The sequence below is a fragment of the Chiroxiphia lanceolata genome, chromosome 25 (assembly GCF_009829145.1).
Source record: "Chiroxiphia lanceolata isolate bChiLan1 chromosome 25, bChiLan1.pri, whole genome shotgun sequence".
NCBI classification, from domain to species: domain Eukaryota; kingdom Metazoa; phylum Chordata; class Aves; order Passeriformes; family Pipridae; genus Chiroxiphia; species Chiroxiphia lanceolata.
Genome location: NC_045661.1, coordinates 146,958 through 162,612, shown reverse-complemented (window position 1 = coordinate 162,612; position 15,655 = coordinate 146,958). Strand labels below are relative to the sequence as shown.

The window sequence follows — 15,655 nt, the reverse complement described above, 5'->3', positions numbered from 1 at the left end:
GGCCTTTTTTTTTTTACTTTATTTTTTAAGGGTTTTTTGCACCAGCACCCACGAGTTCCTATAGCTCATTGTGTAAAATACTGTCTCCTGAGAAGAGTAAGTTCACTCGAACATTCATTTTAAAAACAGAAGTTTTGAAAGAGTTTGTATGCCCAGAGAGAGGGAAAAATAGCAGAAGTTAGAAAAAAAAAAGAAATCACATTTACCTTGAGCAACTACTTAACCTGCTGCCAAAGGCGCTATATAGTAATGCACACACCCTGCAGGGTCTTTCTGGTCGGTGGTGTTAGAGGAAACCCTATGGCTGCGCCCAGGAGCCTCGTCTAGTGAGGTGAAGCGGGGAAAAGAAAAATGCCCTCCGTCGAGCACCATCTCGTTGGCACAGATGATGACAGCCCCGTCCCCTCCCCACCCAGCGCACCCCAGTGCCTCCAGCAACGCTCGGGCACCTCCGCATTAACTCTCTCGGGCATTCCCTGCACGGAAGGGGCTATATGGGGTGGGAACCCCCATCCTATCCTCATCCCACAGCAAGAGCTGAGGGCACCGTCTCCTTCCCCACACGATGCTCCAGCCCCACGCGGGACCCCGAAGCCCTCCACGGAGCCCCAGGCAGGGTCCATCAGCCCCACGAATGTCTCTCCCCAACACCGCACTGCCCCACGCTTTCGCCTCCCTTGCCCACGGCATTTCTTCAGCCCCACACAGACTGCCCCCCGGACCCTACAGCCCAACGCGTGGCCCCCACGAGCGCCCCAGACCCACCTGCCGCCGCTGCCCGGCTCCGAGTGACCCCGCGCGCCCGCCCGGCTGCGCCTCCCGGCACCGCGCCCGCCGCCCCGCCCCGCCCGCGCCCCATTGGCCGCTCCGCCGGCTCGTCCCGACCAGGACGCCCGCTGTGCCTTCCCATTGGCTATACTGGAGCAGATATGCAAATGAGGGCGTTCTCCCCGCCCCCGACGGGCCGGACCGCTCGGTCCCCCCGGTCGCCCCCGCGCACTTGCCCGGGCGGGGCCGACGAAGCCGCGCGGGAGAGGCGGCCGTGCGGCCCCGAGCGATGCTCCGCGGGGTCCCGGCCCCGAGCGGTGCCCCGGCCCCGAGCGGTGCCCGCGGGGGTCGGCTCCATGAAGTGCTCCAATGCTCCCTCAGCCCCGGGCTGTCTCCATCGGGGGAGAACGGGGGACCAGGTTCAGACGAGCTCCTCAAGGGCACCCCGGCCCCAGAGACCCAACCAGCCCCGTGCGATGCCCCGAAAGTGCCCCAGCCCCCCCCAACGCCCCGCAGGTACCCCAACGCCTGCAAGCTTCTCGGGGTTTGTAATGGGAAGTGAAAAATTTGTCTCCGCAGTTAGGGACAGAGAGACGTGGGTTTGGAGAACACACCGGCTGCTGGGACGCGCAGAAATGTTCCACTTCGGTATGAAGGAGATAAGATTTTTGTTAAAAGCTGCCTCAAAATACCCCCCGAGATTAGAAATAATGTACATTTGCAATTAAGCATCTCATTGCCGCTTGTGCACGTTCAGCTAATTGCAGCGCCTGAGCGAAGAGGTGCCAAAGAAAGTTGGGGACAGATTTAAAATGGGGCATCTCTGAGTACTTTATAAAGTGTCCTTTTTTACCAGGTTTGTGTTGGAATGAGTCCCTGCTGCTCCCAGCCTGCACCCTGATTCCCACATGTTAATCCAAAAAAACCCCCAGGGCCAAGCTGAAGGCAGCACTGCCTTGGCAGGTGCTTTCTCACAGGTCTGCTCTGTATTCTGAGTTCAATTTCCCCGGCTGTAATTTAGACACTGATGTCACTTATCAGAAATACAGTTAAAATTAAAGCCCACTTTAGGGGGAAAAAAAATTGTTTTCACAACATTTCATTTTTCCCTCTCTAAAATAACCCGTGTGAATCTTGCATTTTGGTTTTAAACATTTCCATTTACCAAAAAAAAAAAAAATACTGTGTGTTTTCAATATTAGAAAACCACATAGCTTAATTCTATCAGGCCCCCGAAGTAACACCTAAGCCCTGAAAAATCGTGTGGGACCAATGGCGGCAGTGAGGGGGTTCAGCCTGGTTTGTCCTTGCAAACCTTACAAAAATGGTAAATTTGCATCAAAAAAATCACACAAAACACATGGGAAGAAAGCACCAGAGCTGCTTTTTTTAAAGACATCTTCCAAAACACTGCTATATCAGCACTGGACCCCTCAGCTCACTCTGCTTTCTTGGGTGGTGAGATGTCCAAAATCTCCCACTTGGCCAGTGCTGGGGTCTGCCCCATTCACCCACATCTCTGTAACACAACCTGGAGGAAATCTGTTCCATAAATAATCCTGTCTGGTTTTGGGGCGGCTGCCAGGGGTACTGCTTGTTCCCCCTCACCGTCCAGCTGGCTTAACATGTCCGGCCCCAGCCCTGTGCCCAGCCCCAAAAGGGCAGGGAGTCTGAGGGAAAGTCTTGCCCTGCACTGGAACAAGGGAGCAAAGCCAAGAAATCTGCCCTGCCTTGTGCTGCTCCCAAGCACCTTGTGTGAGGTAAGAGCAGCAGTTCCTGAAAGAGAAAAAATTTAAAAATAATAGGGGATATTTTATTCATCCTTATCTTCTGCTAAAAATAACCAGTGTTAATCTGCCTCGAGAGCATGAGAGGAGAGGAGTCCTTCCACCTCAGTTTCACAGTGAAGAGCCACATCAGTCAATCTCTCAAGCCTTGGAGAGTGGAAGAAATGGGTTTTCTCCATGTTGTGTGTGGCAGCACAAATCAATGGTCCTGGGCTAGCTGACCCATGCAAGATGCTCCCTTACCAGGGGGATCGAATCCATCGTTCCCCCCAGTACCCAGATCCCCATTGCCCATTTGGGGGATCAAACCAGTTTTTGCAGCCTGATGATGCCATGGCCTCGCCCACCTGCACCCCCTGTATGTGCCCCCTCCAAGGGCCCAGTTTGTCTCAGGCAGAGGGGTGCAGTGTGGCAGGAGCCTGGCGTTGTGGTCATGGGAAGTTGTGTGTTATGGGAGGCGCAGCCGGGTGTTGCACAACAGGCAGCAGAGTACAGGAGAACACTGTGTCCTTGCTGCTGGCTGTAGGTGCAGCTGCACTGGCAGCAGAATGGACGGACAGGGTGGACATGAGGCATGGGGAAATGGAGGCAGTAGTGCAAGACAACTCATTGGTATGAGGATACTTGACCCGGGGGTGCAAAGCGGCTGGAAAGCTGCTTTCTGTATTAAATTCCCCCCAAATCCTCCTACTGGAAAGGCCACAGGAGGGATTCTCTGTCTAGTCATGGAATGATCTGGTCAGACCCAGCCTGGGGCAATCCCTCTGATCCGTCCTGAGGCTGCAACACCGTCCCTCTCTTAGCTTGGACTCATGGCTCCTACAATGACTTTTGAACAGCAGAGGAGCCAGGACATACCCCCCACACATGGGGACTGCCAGAGAAGCCCTAGCTCCATCACAGGCTTGATCCTGCTCCATTCTGCATCACAGCTAGGGCTGGCTCTTTCTACATGTATTTCCAATCCATAAATTACCAGACTGTGATCCAAATTCTGGTCCCGTTGCAAACACCCTCTTGCCAGCAGACAGGGGCACCTCCACCCAGAGGCTTTGGCTGGGGCTGGACCCATCCCTGCATCCCCATCTTCCCTCTGGACACTTCCTTCCAGACACCAGGGACAGCTTTTACAAGCTGAAAGGACACAAATATTTTCCCAGATTATTTATCTTCTGAGGAAAGGGGGAAAATCCCTGTCCTCCCCAGCTGGCGATGAGCAGATGAGGGGTGGACAGAGTCTAGGGCTCCCCCAGCCCTGCTGGAGATCCAGCCCCACACAAGTAAGGGCAGGATGCAGCGGGGCCAGAGCAGGGAGGATAAATAAAGTCCGGCTTTGCCGTCCTGGCTGGTGGCCACTTCCAACACAAAGTACATTCCGGTCTGGACGTAACGAACTGTACCAGCCTCGCCGGGGAGGGCGGATGGCTGGGGGTGGCTGGGGCTCCTCGCCTGCCACACTCGAACAGGGGTGTCGGGTGGGAGGTGCGGCTGGCAACCTCTCTTTGGGTTGGGTGCGGGGGTGGTGGCAAAGGGTGCAATACTTCGAGGACGCTCAGCAGCAGGCTGTGCCCTGCAGTGGAGATGCTCTGCTAGAGGGGTCTGGGGCCCAAAACACTCCGGGGAGATCCCCCCCGGGGTGCCCTAGTGCTTGCTGGGTGCACGGGGCGCCCTGGGTTCAGGGCACACCCGGCAGGGATATGTACAAGCGATCCTCGGGCCAGCGCTACGGCTGCGTCCCCCCAAGTACCGCCGGAGTTCCCGGGCTTCGCCCCGGCCTCAGCCCCACACTCCGGGAGCCGCAGCCAGGGAGCCCGGAGGAGCCGCCGGGGCGGCCGGGCCTGCCCCTGCCGGGAGCAGCACCGGGCGGGCTGAGGGCCGCGGTGCCAGGGCTTGGCGTTGGGACGCGATGTACGGCGCGGGAGCTCCAGGAACAGCCTGACTCAGCGCCGGGAGGGGGCGGGGGGGACGGAGGGGGTAGGCGACCGGGCAGGGCCACTGCGGGACCTCAAGCGGCTGGTCCCGCTCGGGTCCCCTGGCTGGCGAAGACCGGTGTGGCCCCCGGCATCACCCCGCATTCCCCCAGCGTTCCCCCCCGCAGTGCCCCGGCATCACACCCCCATCAACCCCCAGGCATCAACCCTAACACCCCTTTCAGCATCCCCAGAGTGCATCCCCAGCAATGCCATGCCACACCAGGTATCCCCCAGTATCTCCTCTCCCACCTATGGGGTTGGCCCGCTCCCCCAGCCCTGCTCAGTAGCATTTCAGGGAATTTAATGCTAAAATACTCATCAGGGGGGATCTAAGCTTGACACCACCCCTACAAAGTGGCTGTAGCAAAGCACGTACTGTCGAGTTCTCACGAGGCTGAGGCAGCCCATCAGCCTCCCCCACCCACCCTCCTCACATCCCTGTATTGCACTAATTAATTCTTCCAGCAGGGCAAATTATTCAGTCTGAGGATTTTTCCATTTGGGCCCTGCTGGACAACATCATGAGGGGCTCATGGAGGTGTGTGGGGTGCCTGGATGTCCTCCAGGGCCACCTCTGCGTCCCCCATGTCCCACTTGCAACCCTCCACTACTGCTCCAAGCTAGGCAGTCCTAGCCCTGGGCTGCTCCGGAATGGGGGAGCCTCCTCAGGAGACCCTACTTCCAGCCCAAAGCCAACCCTGAGGATGGAGGAGAGACCGAGATCCTCCAACCCAGGTTTTGGGACCCTGGGGGCTGTGGTTTGCCTGGAGCAGGTCCCTGCCCTTCACTCAGGTCCTTTCCTGTTCCAACTCCAGGGAAAAACATCAGAGTGGGGAAAAAGGAGAGTGCCTGACATTGTTCCCTCTGTCACATGCCAAGGCCAAAGCCAGAGAGGCAGCTCAACAAACACTTTCTTGGAATGTTTTGCAAGGTTGGGAGTAGGGTATCTTTGCTGGGGATGTCTGCAAAGCTGGGCATTGTGTGGGCACACCACTGAAGATGCAGTGAAGTGACGGTGCAGGGACTCCCTGGGAGGGCAGAGAAGGAGCATCAGTGCATCTGTGCAGAAATTAAAAAGAAATGAAGAAGAAGAAGAAGAGGCGGAAGAAGAGGAAGAGGAAAGGTGATGTTTTGGAAAAAAACAGAGTTAAGCAGTGCAGAGGAGAAGAGGTGAAGGCCAAGGGCTGGCGGAAAGGGGGGAGAGAAGGGGGGAGAGGAGCTCGGCTGAGTGAGAACATCCTGTACCCTCGAGTAACAACAGCCAGGGCGGGCGGGGGAGCACAGGGGAGGCAGGAAGGGGGGACACTCAGGCGGGTGGAATGTTCACCCACCTCCTGGTAAGCGGGGTACCCCATGGTGAACAGGAGGGGATGGGTTTGACAGTGGGGTGCAATCTTGATGATGGGGTGAGGCTGGGGAGGGTCTTGGGCTGCCCTTCACCCCAACATCCCTTCAGTCTCATACTCCTCACTGCTTTTTAACCAAGGAGGGTTAAACCCCATGCAAAGCACTGAGGGAGGAAGGAGTACCCCAATGCTTGTTCCTCTTCATTACCCAGGTGGTCCCTGCTGGGGCTGCATCTCCCACATGTCCCCCCACAAGGAACCTTGCTGCAGCAAAACCTCCTGCACAAGGATGCCCTGCTCATATCCCCCTTCCCAACTTAGGTTACCCCTACGCTAGGTAGGGTCCCCCCTGTCCCCAGGCTGGCAGCACCCCACAACACCAGGGGTGCACTGGTGAGGATGTTCACCTGGTGGCCTCTTGCCAGGGCCACCATTACGATGAGAACAAGACTCCCAAAGCTTTCACCACCCACCACAAGTTTAAACTAAATCCAAGTCAGAATTTTCTCCTCTTGCAGCTCCGCTGAGTCAAACTTTCAGGGGCCAGAAGGTCCCCACGCTGCCACAATGGGGACCCTCCAAGCTGTGCCACCCTCCCAGACGTGTCCCTGCTGCTTCTGCAGGTTCAGATCATCAAGCTGCCAGTCACCCTTTTCCTGGAAAAAAAGGTTTCCTACAGCACCTTCTCAGCTGCAAGGTATGGCCCCCAGGCTTTGTGGCCTCCCTACCTGGTGCAGAGCCCCTTGGGGCAGTGGCAAGCGGCACTGGGGGTACCTGATTGTTTGCCGTGCCCCCAGGGCAAAAAAACATGCATGAAATCTGCATGAGAGAAGCCAAGAACACCCTCTATGATGGACCCCTTCATCTCCTGCTCCCTCCTCAGCTCTGCCAGATGGGTGCCTCCTCTTCCTCATCCTGCTGTAGTACATCTGTGCTCCCTCCCCATGCCCAAAACGTTGACTCCAAGCTGGGCATTCACACCCTGCAGGCTACCCTGCCCAGGGCACAGCTCTGCCGGGGTCAGGGCTAGGGATTTGCCACCTCACTGCGAGCCAGGGCTGCTCCCAGCACCGTCTCTCCCCAGGTCCATCCTGAATTCCCAAAGCCCCTGCACATCTTTCAGCAGAGAAGATACTCTACAAGATGCTATGGAGGTGCTGCATGAGGGTTCCCATGGCATTTACAACTGCTGCCCCTACAAGGTCCTTTTCAGGAGGACTCCCACCTGGCTGACCTCTAACCTCCTGGCCACATCTGCTCACTATGAGGAGGAGGTGCAGGCATGGTCATCCAGAGCCCACAGTGTGGCATGACATGGGAGGTGGACATGACCACCAAACCATGAGCACCCACAGCTTCAACAACCCCTGCAAGCTCCTCTTCCCTTAGCAACAACCTTTTCTAGGAAATGTTTCCAATCAGAGCAACCACAGCAGGAAATAAAACAAATCCAGCACAACCAAGTAGCTCCCTCATATCCTGGGCTGCTGCATCTTCCCCTCCCCTGCACCCCCTTTGCTAACACTGCTCCTGAGCACAGCTCACCCCATGGCTCTCTGCTGACCTAGACCAGATTATTATACGATTGCACACACATATAGGTAAAACTATCATGTCCCTGTGGCTTTTCCAGGACCTTCTGGCCCTGCTGTCCCCATCCCCGGGCCAGAGGGCCTGCGCCGAGTGAAAACGCTGGCTTGCAGCTCAGCAGAAGCTGCTCTTTACTCAATTCTCCCACAGCCAGATCCAGGCATCCCTGGGAAGGGGAAAGGCAGGGTGGCAGGGGCAGGGACTCCAGGGGGTCTCTTTCTTCACCTCCTGTAGAAGCCCCGGGGGTCCTTGCAGATGCCGAAGTTGCTGTTGGTAATGGAGCCCACGATGGTCTTATCAGCATCACAGGTCAAGCCACTCTCGCAGGGACACTTGTAATAGACCTCATAGATGTTCTGCAGGGAACCAAGACACGATGCAGTGTGGGAGACATGCCCCCATCCCCAGCCACCCCTGGGAGCAGGAAAGTACGTACCCTTGGGGTGCATTCCTGGAACTCGGCTGCCTTCGGTGCACATCGAGCCAGGCTGAGGCCACTGGTCCGGTGGCAGCAGCCGCTCTTGCACTGGACACTCTGCAGGCACAGCTCCCCAATCTCCTGCATGACAAGGCAAGGCTTGAGCACCAGGTCCCTCTCCGTCCCCCTTTGATCCCTCCCTAGCTGTGGGCCCAAGGGGTTTGGGTGGGTGTCGAACACCAGCTCTGCCTTTCAGCTCAGGGGCAGCACCACTGCCAGCATCCCTGAGTCTCCCAGTCTGCAGCATTTCCTCAGTCTGGCCCAAAACACCACCCACTGAGGTGCTGTTTTTGTGGGGCTCATGGGAGCAGGGCTGAGACACCACAGGAAAGCATCTCCCCTCCCCAGTCCCTGAGAGCCACCCAGGGTGGGGGTTCTGTCTGGCTCAGGCAGCTGGAGAGCTTCAGTTTCATCTGCTCTATGACTTCCCTATTTCTTTACACAGCTGCTTTTCCAGGCTCCAAGATCTCTCACAACTCTGGAAAACCCAGCACATCATCCCCACCCGCCTCAGTTTTCCCAGACATGATAAGGTTTGCTCTTGGTGTCTGCATCCATCATCCTGGGGGTCCCTCACATAACTGCTGCCAGAGGCCAAAGCACCGCAGACACCTCCAACCCTCCATGCACTGTGTGCCCCATTGCAGCACGGGAGCAACCCCCACTGTGCCAAGATCATGGTTAGTCTCCTCTTACCAAGTTGAAGATGAGCCCTCGTTCCTGCTGTGCTGACAGAGCTGGGGCCAGGAGCATCAGGGCCAGGAGCAGGCAGGCAGGCACCACGTTGGCCATGGTGGGCTCCCTTGTGCCTCCACCATGGGGCCAGCAGGCACTTTATAGCCGGTGTCTCCATCAGCTGACGTGGCCGCTCCTATCACATCTCAACTCGTGGCATTAGGGCAGTGCTTCACCGCCCAGGGCAGGGAAACAGTGATGCCTGTGCTACCAATGCTACCAGCTCCCATTCCCAGGTGACTGTCCCTTGCTGGCGATGTCAACCTGCCCTTTGGCAGCTCCTTTGGCCAAAATGAATGCAAAGTAACGGCACTCCTATGCTTCCAGTCCTCCCTCCTCTCCCTCACCTTGGCAACAGCGAGCTGTGGAGCTGAGGTTCTCTGAAATGCCCTCCTTGCTGGGCTCTGCTGGGGGGTTCCCAGGCAAAGTGAGGGCTGGTGCCATGGTAGGAGCTCTGTTCCATGAGAAAGTGCCCGTCACCAGATCCTCCATCACTCAAATGATATGATCACAGATGCCAAGAAACCCAAGCATACAAGAGAGAGCTCAGCCCCCTGCAAGCATCCTGCTGGCCTTTCTCAGTGCTCCAGAGCTCTCCAAGGTCCCCAGTCCATGGGCCAGAACCTCACCTTGCCCTGCCAAATATTTGCTCTATGTTTAAGTGCTTGGGGGCTGCAGCTGATGAAAGGAAAACAGCCCTGGGAACAGCACAGCTTTTCATGCTTGGCTGTTCTCAGCAATGATTAATGGCCAGGCAGCCCTGACCTTTGACAGCTGCAGGGGTGATGCCGAGGATGACGCTGGCTATGGCTGTCACGCTGGCGTGTGGCATCCAGTCCTCATGACAGGAGCTGAACCTGTGTGGTCTCTCGGGATGTGAGGCAGATGTGGCTCCTGGAGAGAGGTCCCAAGGTGGCTGCAAGTGCCTGCAACTTGTCAGGGCAGGCTCTAGGGCTGCCCATGCTCCTCTGGCATGGGGACATGGGAACATGGGGATTGGGCAGACCTGGCCCTACCACAGGTGCTGGCTGACACTCTGCTGTGTCCTTGTAGCAGGATGAGCCATTTCCCTTTCTGCAGTGAAACTGTGGGGATGGTCCCCGGCCTGCTCGCAGCCCCAGTCAGCCCTGGAGCTGATGGTGATATCTGAGTTTTGAGATGCAACAAGAACTAACAACTTTTACAGAGGAATGTACCGTAGAAACTACATATAGCTGAGCCAAGTGATTTAAAGGGGCTAACCAAGCAAAGTAAAGAAACAATGAAGAAGGGAACTGAGGCAGCCAGCCAAGCAACACCCAGTTCCTCTATAACCAGGTGTATTGTCTTGAAGTTCATAAGGCAGTTAGAACTTTGGGGGTTCCAGACATGGACAACCAACAGAGATCACTGATGAAGCCCCTCAAAGACCTTATAAGGATATGTATGCATGCTAAAAAGCGTTGAGAGATGTCATAAATATGCAACAAGAATGCAGGGAACGAAAAATGAATAATCATGTAACACTGACATATAAGCTGTAGTGAAGATGATACCTCTGTGTGCACTTTGGTGAACTGATTCCTGGGGCAGTGCTGTGATTATACGGCGCATCGTAATAAAGAATGCCTGGCTTCTAAAACTCACAAATTGACTCTTAAAGGTTTCTTTAAGAGCCAATTTTAGGCTACAATGGGGGGTCAAAGGGCCTGCAGTCCACCACCCATACGATGCATCACCCTATGTACTCCCCACCTGTGGGGGAAGACCCTTGTGACATGGGCTGGGAGGCCCGAAGGGAGCAGCCAAGGAGGCACAGAATTTGGGACATAGCCTAGGGCACACAGCAGAGCCTGGTGGGATCCCAAGGCTAATGGCACAGCCCTTGGCACATTCTGGGGCACATACTGGGGGGCAAGACACATCCCAGGGTGCATCCCAACATGCATCCTGGGGCATGTGGCACATCCTGGGACACATCCAGGAGTACACAGTGCAGTCTAGCACATCCTGCCACACATCTTGGGTGTGCATGGCACATTGCAGGGCACACAGCACGTTTCTGGGGCAAGGCAGGGGATAGAGTGCATCCCTGAGTGCACAGCAGGGCACAGGGTGCAACTCTGGTACACAGCCCAGGGTGCGTCGCAGGGCAGATCCTAGGGTGCACATTGGGGATATTTGGCTTATCCTAGGGTGCATGGTAGGGCATACGGTGGAGGCAAAGGGCAAATCCCGAGAGAGCATTCCAGGGACACAGGGCACACCCTCGGGGCACATTCCGGGGGCCCATCCCAGGAGCGCATCCCGCGACCGCACCTCGAGCCGCGCCGCCTGCCTCCTGCCGCGCCCTCCCGGCTCAGGGGGCGGGGGTCGTGCCGGCTCCTCCCGGGTCCCCCCGGCTCGTTAGGGGTGTGTGGGGGAGGTCTCACCGCCACCCCCCGGGGCGGTCCAGCCGCTGCCGGCCGGGCGGGGGCCGCGCCGCGGCCCCGGGAGCGGGGCCGGGACAGGAGCCCCGCCATGTCCAAGCTGCTGCCGGCTCAGGAGGCAGCCCGGATCTACCATACCAACTACGTGAGGAATGCGCGGGCCATGGGAGTGCTCTGGGCCCTCTTCACCCTCTGCTTCTCCATCCTGATGGTGGTGACCTTCATCCAGCCGTACTGGATTGGCGACAGCATCGACACGCCGCAGGCCGGCTACTTCGGCCTCTTCTCCTACTGCATCGGCAACGCGCTCACCGGGGAGCTCATCTGCAAGGGCAGCCCCCTCGACTTCGGCACCATCCCTTCCAGTGCCTTCAAAACTGCCATGTTCTTCGTAGGTATATCCACCTTCCTCATAATTGGCTCCATCCTCTGCTTCAGCCTCTTCTTCTTCTGTAACGCAGCCACCGTCTATAAAGTGTGTGCCTGGATGCAGCTGGCAGCAGGTGAGCAGGGCTGGGGCGATGCACGGGAGGGGCTGGGAGCTGCCCATGATCCGACCAGAGCCGCTTTTCCCTTTTTGCCCCCACCTCGACCCTGCTGAGAGCGGGGCTGGCCTGTAAAGAGACACCTGTGTCACCTTCATGCCATTTGCTCTCCCTTACTGGTTACCAGTGTGGAGTTTGTAGTAAGTAAAGCCTGTCAGAGCAGCTGAGACACAGCAGACTCACTGCATGTTGGGCGATGCGTCCCCTGGGTGCTGCTGCTGCAGCAAAACCGCGTGGCACCTCCGGCCCGGCCCCGGCTTGGCTCCACTTACCTGGAGGAGCTTCCCTCCAGCCAGCGCTCCTGCTCAGCCCCACCGTGCAGCGAGCTTGCGGCTTTGGAGTATCAGTTGAGAGCACAAAAACCCCGCAGAGCTGGGGCATGGAGCTCCCTGCTGTGTTTGGAATCCTGAAGGAATTAAGGAGGGAGACAGTGAAACATTTGCTGGGCTATTTTAATAACTCTGTGAGCTCAGGGAATAATGTACTAGGAAGATGGAAGAGGAGGAGGAGACTGACTGTATGACTTGGTACCATCACTCGCATTTTCCTACTTTTCTGCTCACCCCTGTGGATCTCTAGCCTTCCCCACCTCTCTCCCAGTGCACTTGAGACACCTGGTAACCCAGCTCCTGTTTTTGATCAAAGCCTCAGCTGAAACCCAACCCAGCCCTTTGCTGCTCCTGAATCATTCATGCCACAGCTCCCACGGAAGGGACAGCCCAGCTGACACTCTGTGAGACGTCCATCAGGGTTTCTCCAGCTCCCAGCTAAAGAAGCGAGCTCAAGCAAAGATTTAGATAAGAGGCTTGGGGCAGCTCAGCATCCTGGGGAGCTGAACTGGAGCAGGGAAAGGCTTTGCTGTGGTATTTGGGGCTTTTACCTGTATTTTTTTTGTTCTGGATGGGGGAAGAGAAACGTCACAGGCAGAACTGGTCAGGTGCTGCTGCATTTTAGGAATTACTTTACAAAGGGGGCGGGCTTAGAGAGGATTCACTTCCTGGCCTTTGCTGTGCACCAGGGTGCATTTTCACAGAAATTATTTCATTCCAGCTTTCCCATTTCTCTGTGCCTCTCCTCTCAGTTAGTTACAGGGAAGATTAATTAAATACAGAATAAACCAGCTGCTTTTCGGTGAAGAGAAATCTTCCCTGCAGACCAAGGAAGCTGCCTGCCTCACCCTTGCTGCTTGCTTGTCCCCAAGCCAGGAAAAAGAAAACTCAGCAAAGGACAAAGCAACTGCCTCAAAATTGTTTTTCTGGTTTACTGAGCACCCAGTGACAGAGAAGAGGCACTGGTGTGGGGCAAGGTGCATCTCACTGCTGCAGGAGGCTGCAGATGTCCAAGAGGGGCATGGACAAACATCTGCTTGTCCAGAGGTCCCACCATGGGTTGTTTCTGTGTGAGAGGAGTCGGGAACAGCCCTGCATCTGTACCAAACACATAAAACACGAATTACTTCCATGCTCTGCACCAAGATAACAGTGGAGGATGTGAAAGGCCTCTGTTAATCATGTCCCAAAGCCTTATAGATGAACTCATCTCTTATCCCAAGCCCGGTCACTTTTCTTGTCCAGTAATACAACAGTTTTCTGGCATGCTGGGAGGGGAAAAAAAGTACTTCCAAGGTTTTGGGACAGGAGCTTCAAAGCCTAAGGTTGTTGCAACTCTTGTGGCAAAGCTGCAAAGGTGACATGCTGAGGGCCCTGGGGCCAGGCTGGAATCAGCTGTTGAGGTTGTGGGTGCACTGAGAACAGTCACAGGAGGAGTTGATGTGTTGTGGCTGGGCTGGAACCACAACAGCTGAACAAGCAGAATTAATCTGCCTGCAAAGGTTGCTGCTGACACCAGCTCTAACTTAGCAAACCCTAAGCTGAAATCAGCTACTTGCAGGGGTGCTAGGAAGGTTCTCCATCTTGCACAGACTAAACCCATTCCAGTTTTGTTTGGAGAAAACATTCCTTTGAAGTGACATGGCCAAGGATGCATGCAGAGGCAGGAGAGATGTTGTCTGGGCAACAGAGTGATGGGAGGTGCTGGTGCAGCATGTCCTTGACTTGTGGGAAGGCAGCATACTGTATCCTGCTCCTCCCCAGCTGTGGAACAGAGCAGAACCCACAGTGGTGGGCAACCATAGGGCCCCTGTAAGCCTGGCAAGCCAGTCTCTAGTGCCTTATCTGTTTGTAGCGCTGCGTTTGCAGCCATGCTCCTCCACCTCCCAGTATCAGCTCAGGACGCAACTTGTGGCCACTGTAATGTCCCCCAATGGCAACGTGTGTCCCTCTCCCTGCAGCTACTGGGCTGATGATTGGCTGCCTGATCTACCCCGACGGCTGGGACTCGAGCGAGGTGAAGCGCCTGTGTGGGGACAAGACAGACAAATACACACTGGGTGCCTGCACCGTGCGCTGGGCCTACATCCTCTGCATCATTGGCATCCTCGACGCTCTCATACTGTCCTTCCTGGCCTTTGTGCTGGGGAACCGGCAGGACAACCTCCTCCCATCCGATTTCAAAGTGGAAAATAAAGGTAAAGACGGCTAGGGCTGAGCTCTGGGGTCCTGTCCTGCTGCAGTGTTTCAACCACTCAGCTCATTGCTGTTATTTGGGAGGATGCTGGCTTCCTTCCTGGCATAGTCATCACGCTGCTTCATAGGGATGGAGAGGCAGCAGCAGGCAGAAGACTGATGGAGAACAAGGCAGGAGCCCAAATGGACCCATACTAACTTTCACAGGCATGAGGCTTTCTCCTCATCCTGTTTTAAACTGTTTTCTCCCTTTTTGAAAACAAACCAGTACTTTTGAGTTTTATACCACACCCCATTAACACTGTAACTATCTTTTTTTGTTTTACAGAAGAGGGAAATGACTGACAGAGCTCATTACCACGTAAGTGATACCCACAGACTTTTAATGTTTCTTCTCAGCATACATAATGTTGCTGTTGTATTCTGATTACTAAACGATTGGCAACTGGGTTTGGTACTATAGTTACATTAGTTTTATTTGTGGTTAGAGAGGAAATAGTCTTTGCTTTGTGCCCCAGAACTGGGAAAACATAAACCCTTGCCAAATGATGAAATAACACAAGCTTAAAATTTGAAGTCATGCTCCATTTGGCAGCAGCTGACTTATTCTTTTTGTTCCCAGGGAGACCCAGAGCTCTTCTTTCATCAGCTCTTTTCTTTAAAGTGACTTTTCTAGGAGATTTAAACTTACCAAATTCTGTGGATTTTCTACAACTGTTTTCTTCACCCATGGGGCTGCTCTTGGCTCACAGCACTCGTGGAGTTTATTTGATGGGAAGAGCCCAAACTGGACATGGGGTTTTTCTGAGTCCATCAGCAAGATGGGTCCTGGGCAAGAGGGGAATGACAGTGATTTGCTGCTTTTTTTGTGGGGTTTGTACACCTTCTTTCAAGGAAATTACTTATGAATAAAAAGTAAAATAAAAATCAGTGTTTTGGATTTTGTGCTAGTCTGCTCAGGGCAGAGGAAACCCTCTGTCATATCCCAGATTGCACTTTTACTTGAAAAATATGATGACAGCCAATTCCTACCTGAGCAGTGAATCAGTTTCCCACTCTATGCAACAATAGCCAAAGGGGCAGTTTCCTGGGAAAAGAAAAACCAAACAACAAAACCAATACCCAATCTGCTGGGCTGTAGCAGGCCTGTAACAGCACCTGCAAACCACAGCAGATGGTGCCAGTCACTGCACCACCCCATTAATTTGATTTAGCCATCATCTCTCATCCCATCCAACACCCACCCACGGCAGCCTGTGGCACTGTCCATTTCTGCAGAAGATAAAGCAGAACATTATCCTTGTCAGATATCCAGCTCTTACCTTGTCAGAACCCAAAATTAGCCTGCATTATTTTAATTTCTACTTGCTGTAATTTGTTGGTTCCTGTAGCAGTCAATTCAATTCAGTTCCAACGAGTACTTTCCAATTTTATGTTTCCTTCTAAAAAAGTGTCTGGGAAGGTTTTGTTAATATTCTTGGCTAGCGAAGACAGCAGAGA

At 54.9% G+C, this 15,655-nt stretch overlaps 2 protein-coding genes and 1 long non-coding RNA gene across 3 annotated transcripts in view; 1 reads left to right on the top strand and 2 right to left on the bottom strand.

Moving 5' to 3' along the window:
* FKBP5 (FKBP prolyl isomerase 5) overlaps positions 1 to 8,749 on the bottom strand; it is a 29,126-nt gene extending 20,377 nt beyond the window's left edge. Inside the window, 2 exon segments of the mRNA XM_032710755.1 lie at positions 7,901 to 8,023; positions 8,639 to 8,749. Coding sequence (XP_032566646.1) covers positions 7,901 to 8,023; positions 8,639 to 8,734 — 219 coding nt within the window. The 5' untranslated portion in view covers positions 8,735 to 8,749.
* Positions 8,750 to 11,128: 2,379 nt separating this feature from the next.
* Positions 11,129 to 15,095, top strand: LHFPL5 (LHFPL tetraspan subfamily member 5). Its single transcript, XM_032710773.1, has 4 exons — positions 11,129 to 11,588; positions 13,921 to 14,157; positions 14,484 to 14,516; positions 14,778 to 15,095. Exons 1-3 carry the CDS (start codon positions 11,177 to 11,179, stop codon positions 14,498 to 14,500), a joined length of 666 nt encoding a protein of 221 aa, XP_032566664.1. The 5' UTR covers positions 11,129 to 11,176; the 3' UTR covers positions 14,501 to 14,516; positions 14,778 to 15,095.
* Positions 11,406 to 12,678, bottom strand: LOC116798383. The gene is made up of 3 exons (XR_004360883.1): positions 12,511 to 12,678; positions 11,903 to 12,036; positions 11,406 to 11,699 (listed from the first exon to the last, which is right to left on the bottom strand). It is a non-coding gene; the product is annotated as an uncharacterized LOC116798383 (long non-coding RNA).
* Positions 15,096 to 15,655: the final 560 nt, after the last annotated feature.

Coding starts and splice junctions, on each gene's coding strand:
- LHFPL5 (XM_032710773.1), top strand. CDS start 11,177: ATGTCCAAGCTGCTGCCGGCTCAGGAGGCAGCCCGGATCTACCATACC. Junction 11,589..13,920: donor CTGGATGCAGCTGGCAGCAG/GTGAGCAGGGCT, acceptor CTCTCCCTGCAG/CTACTGGGCTGATGATTGGC.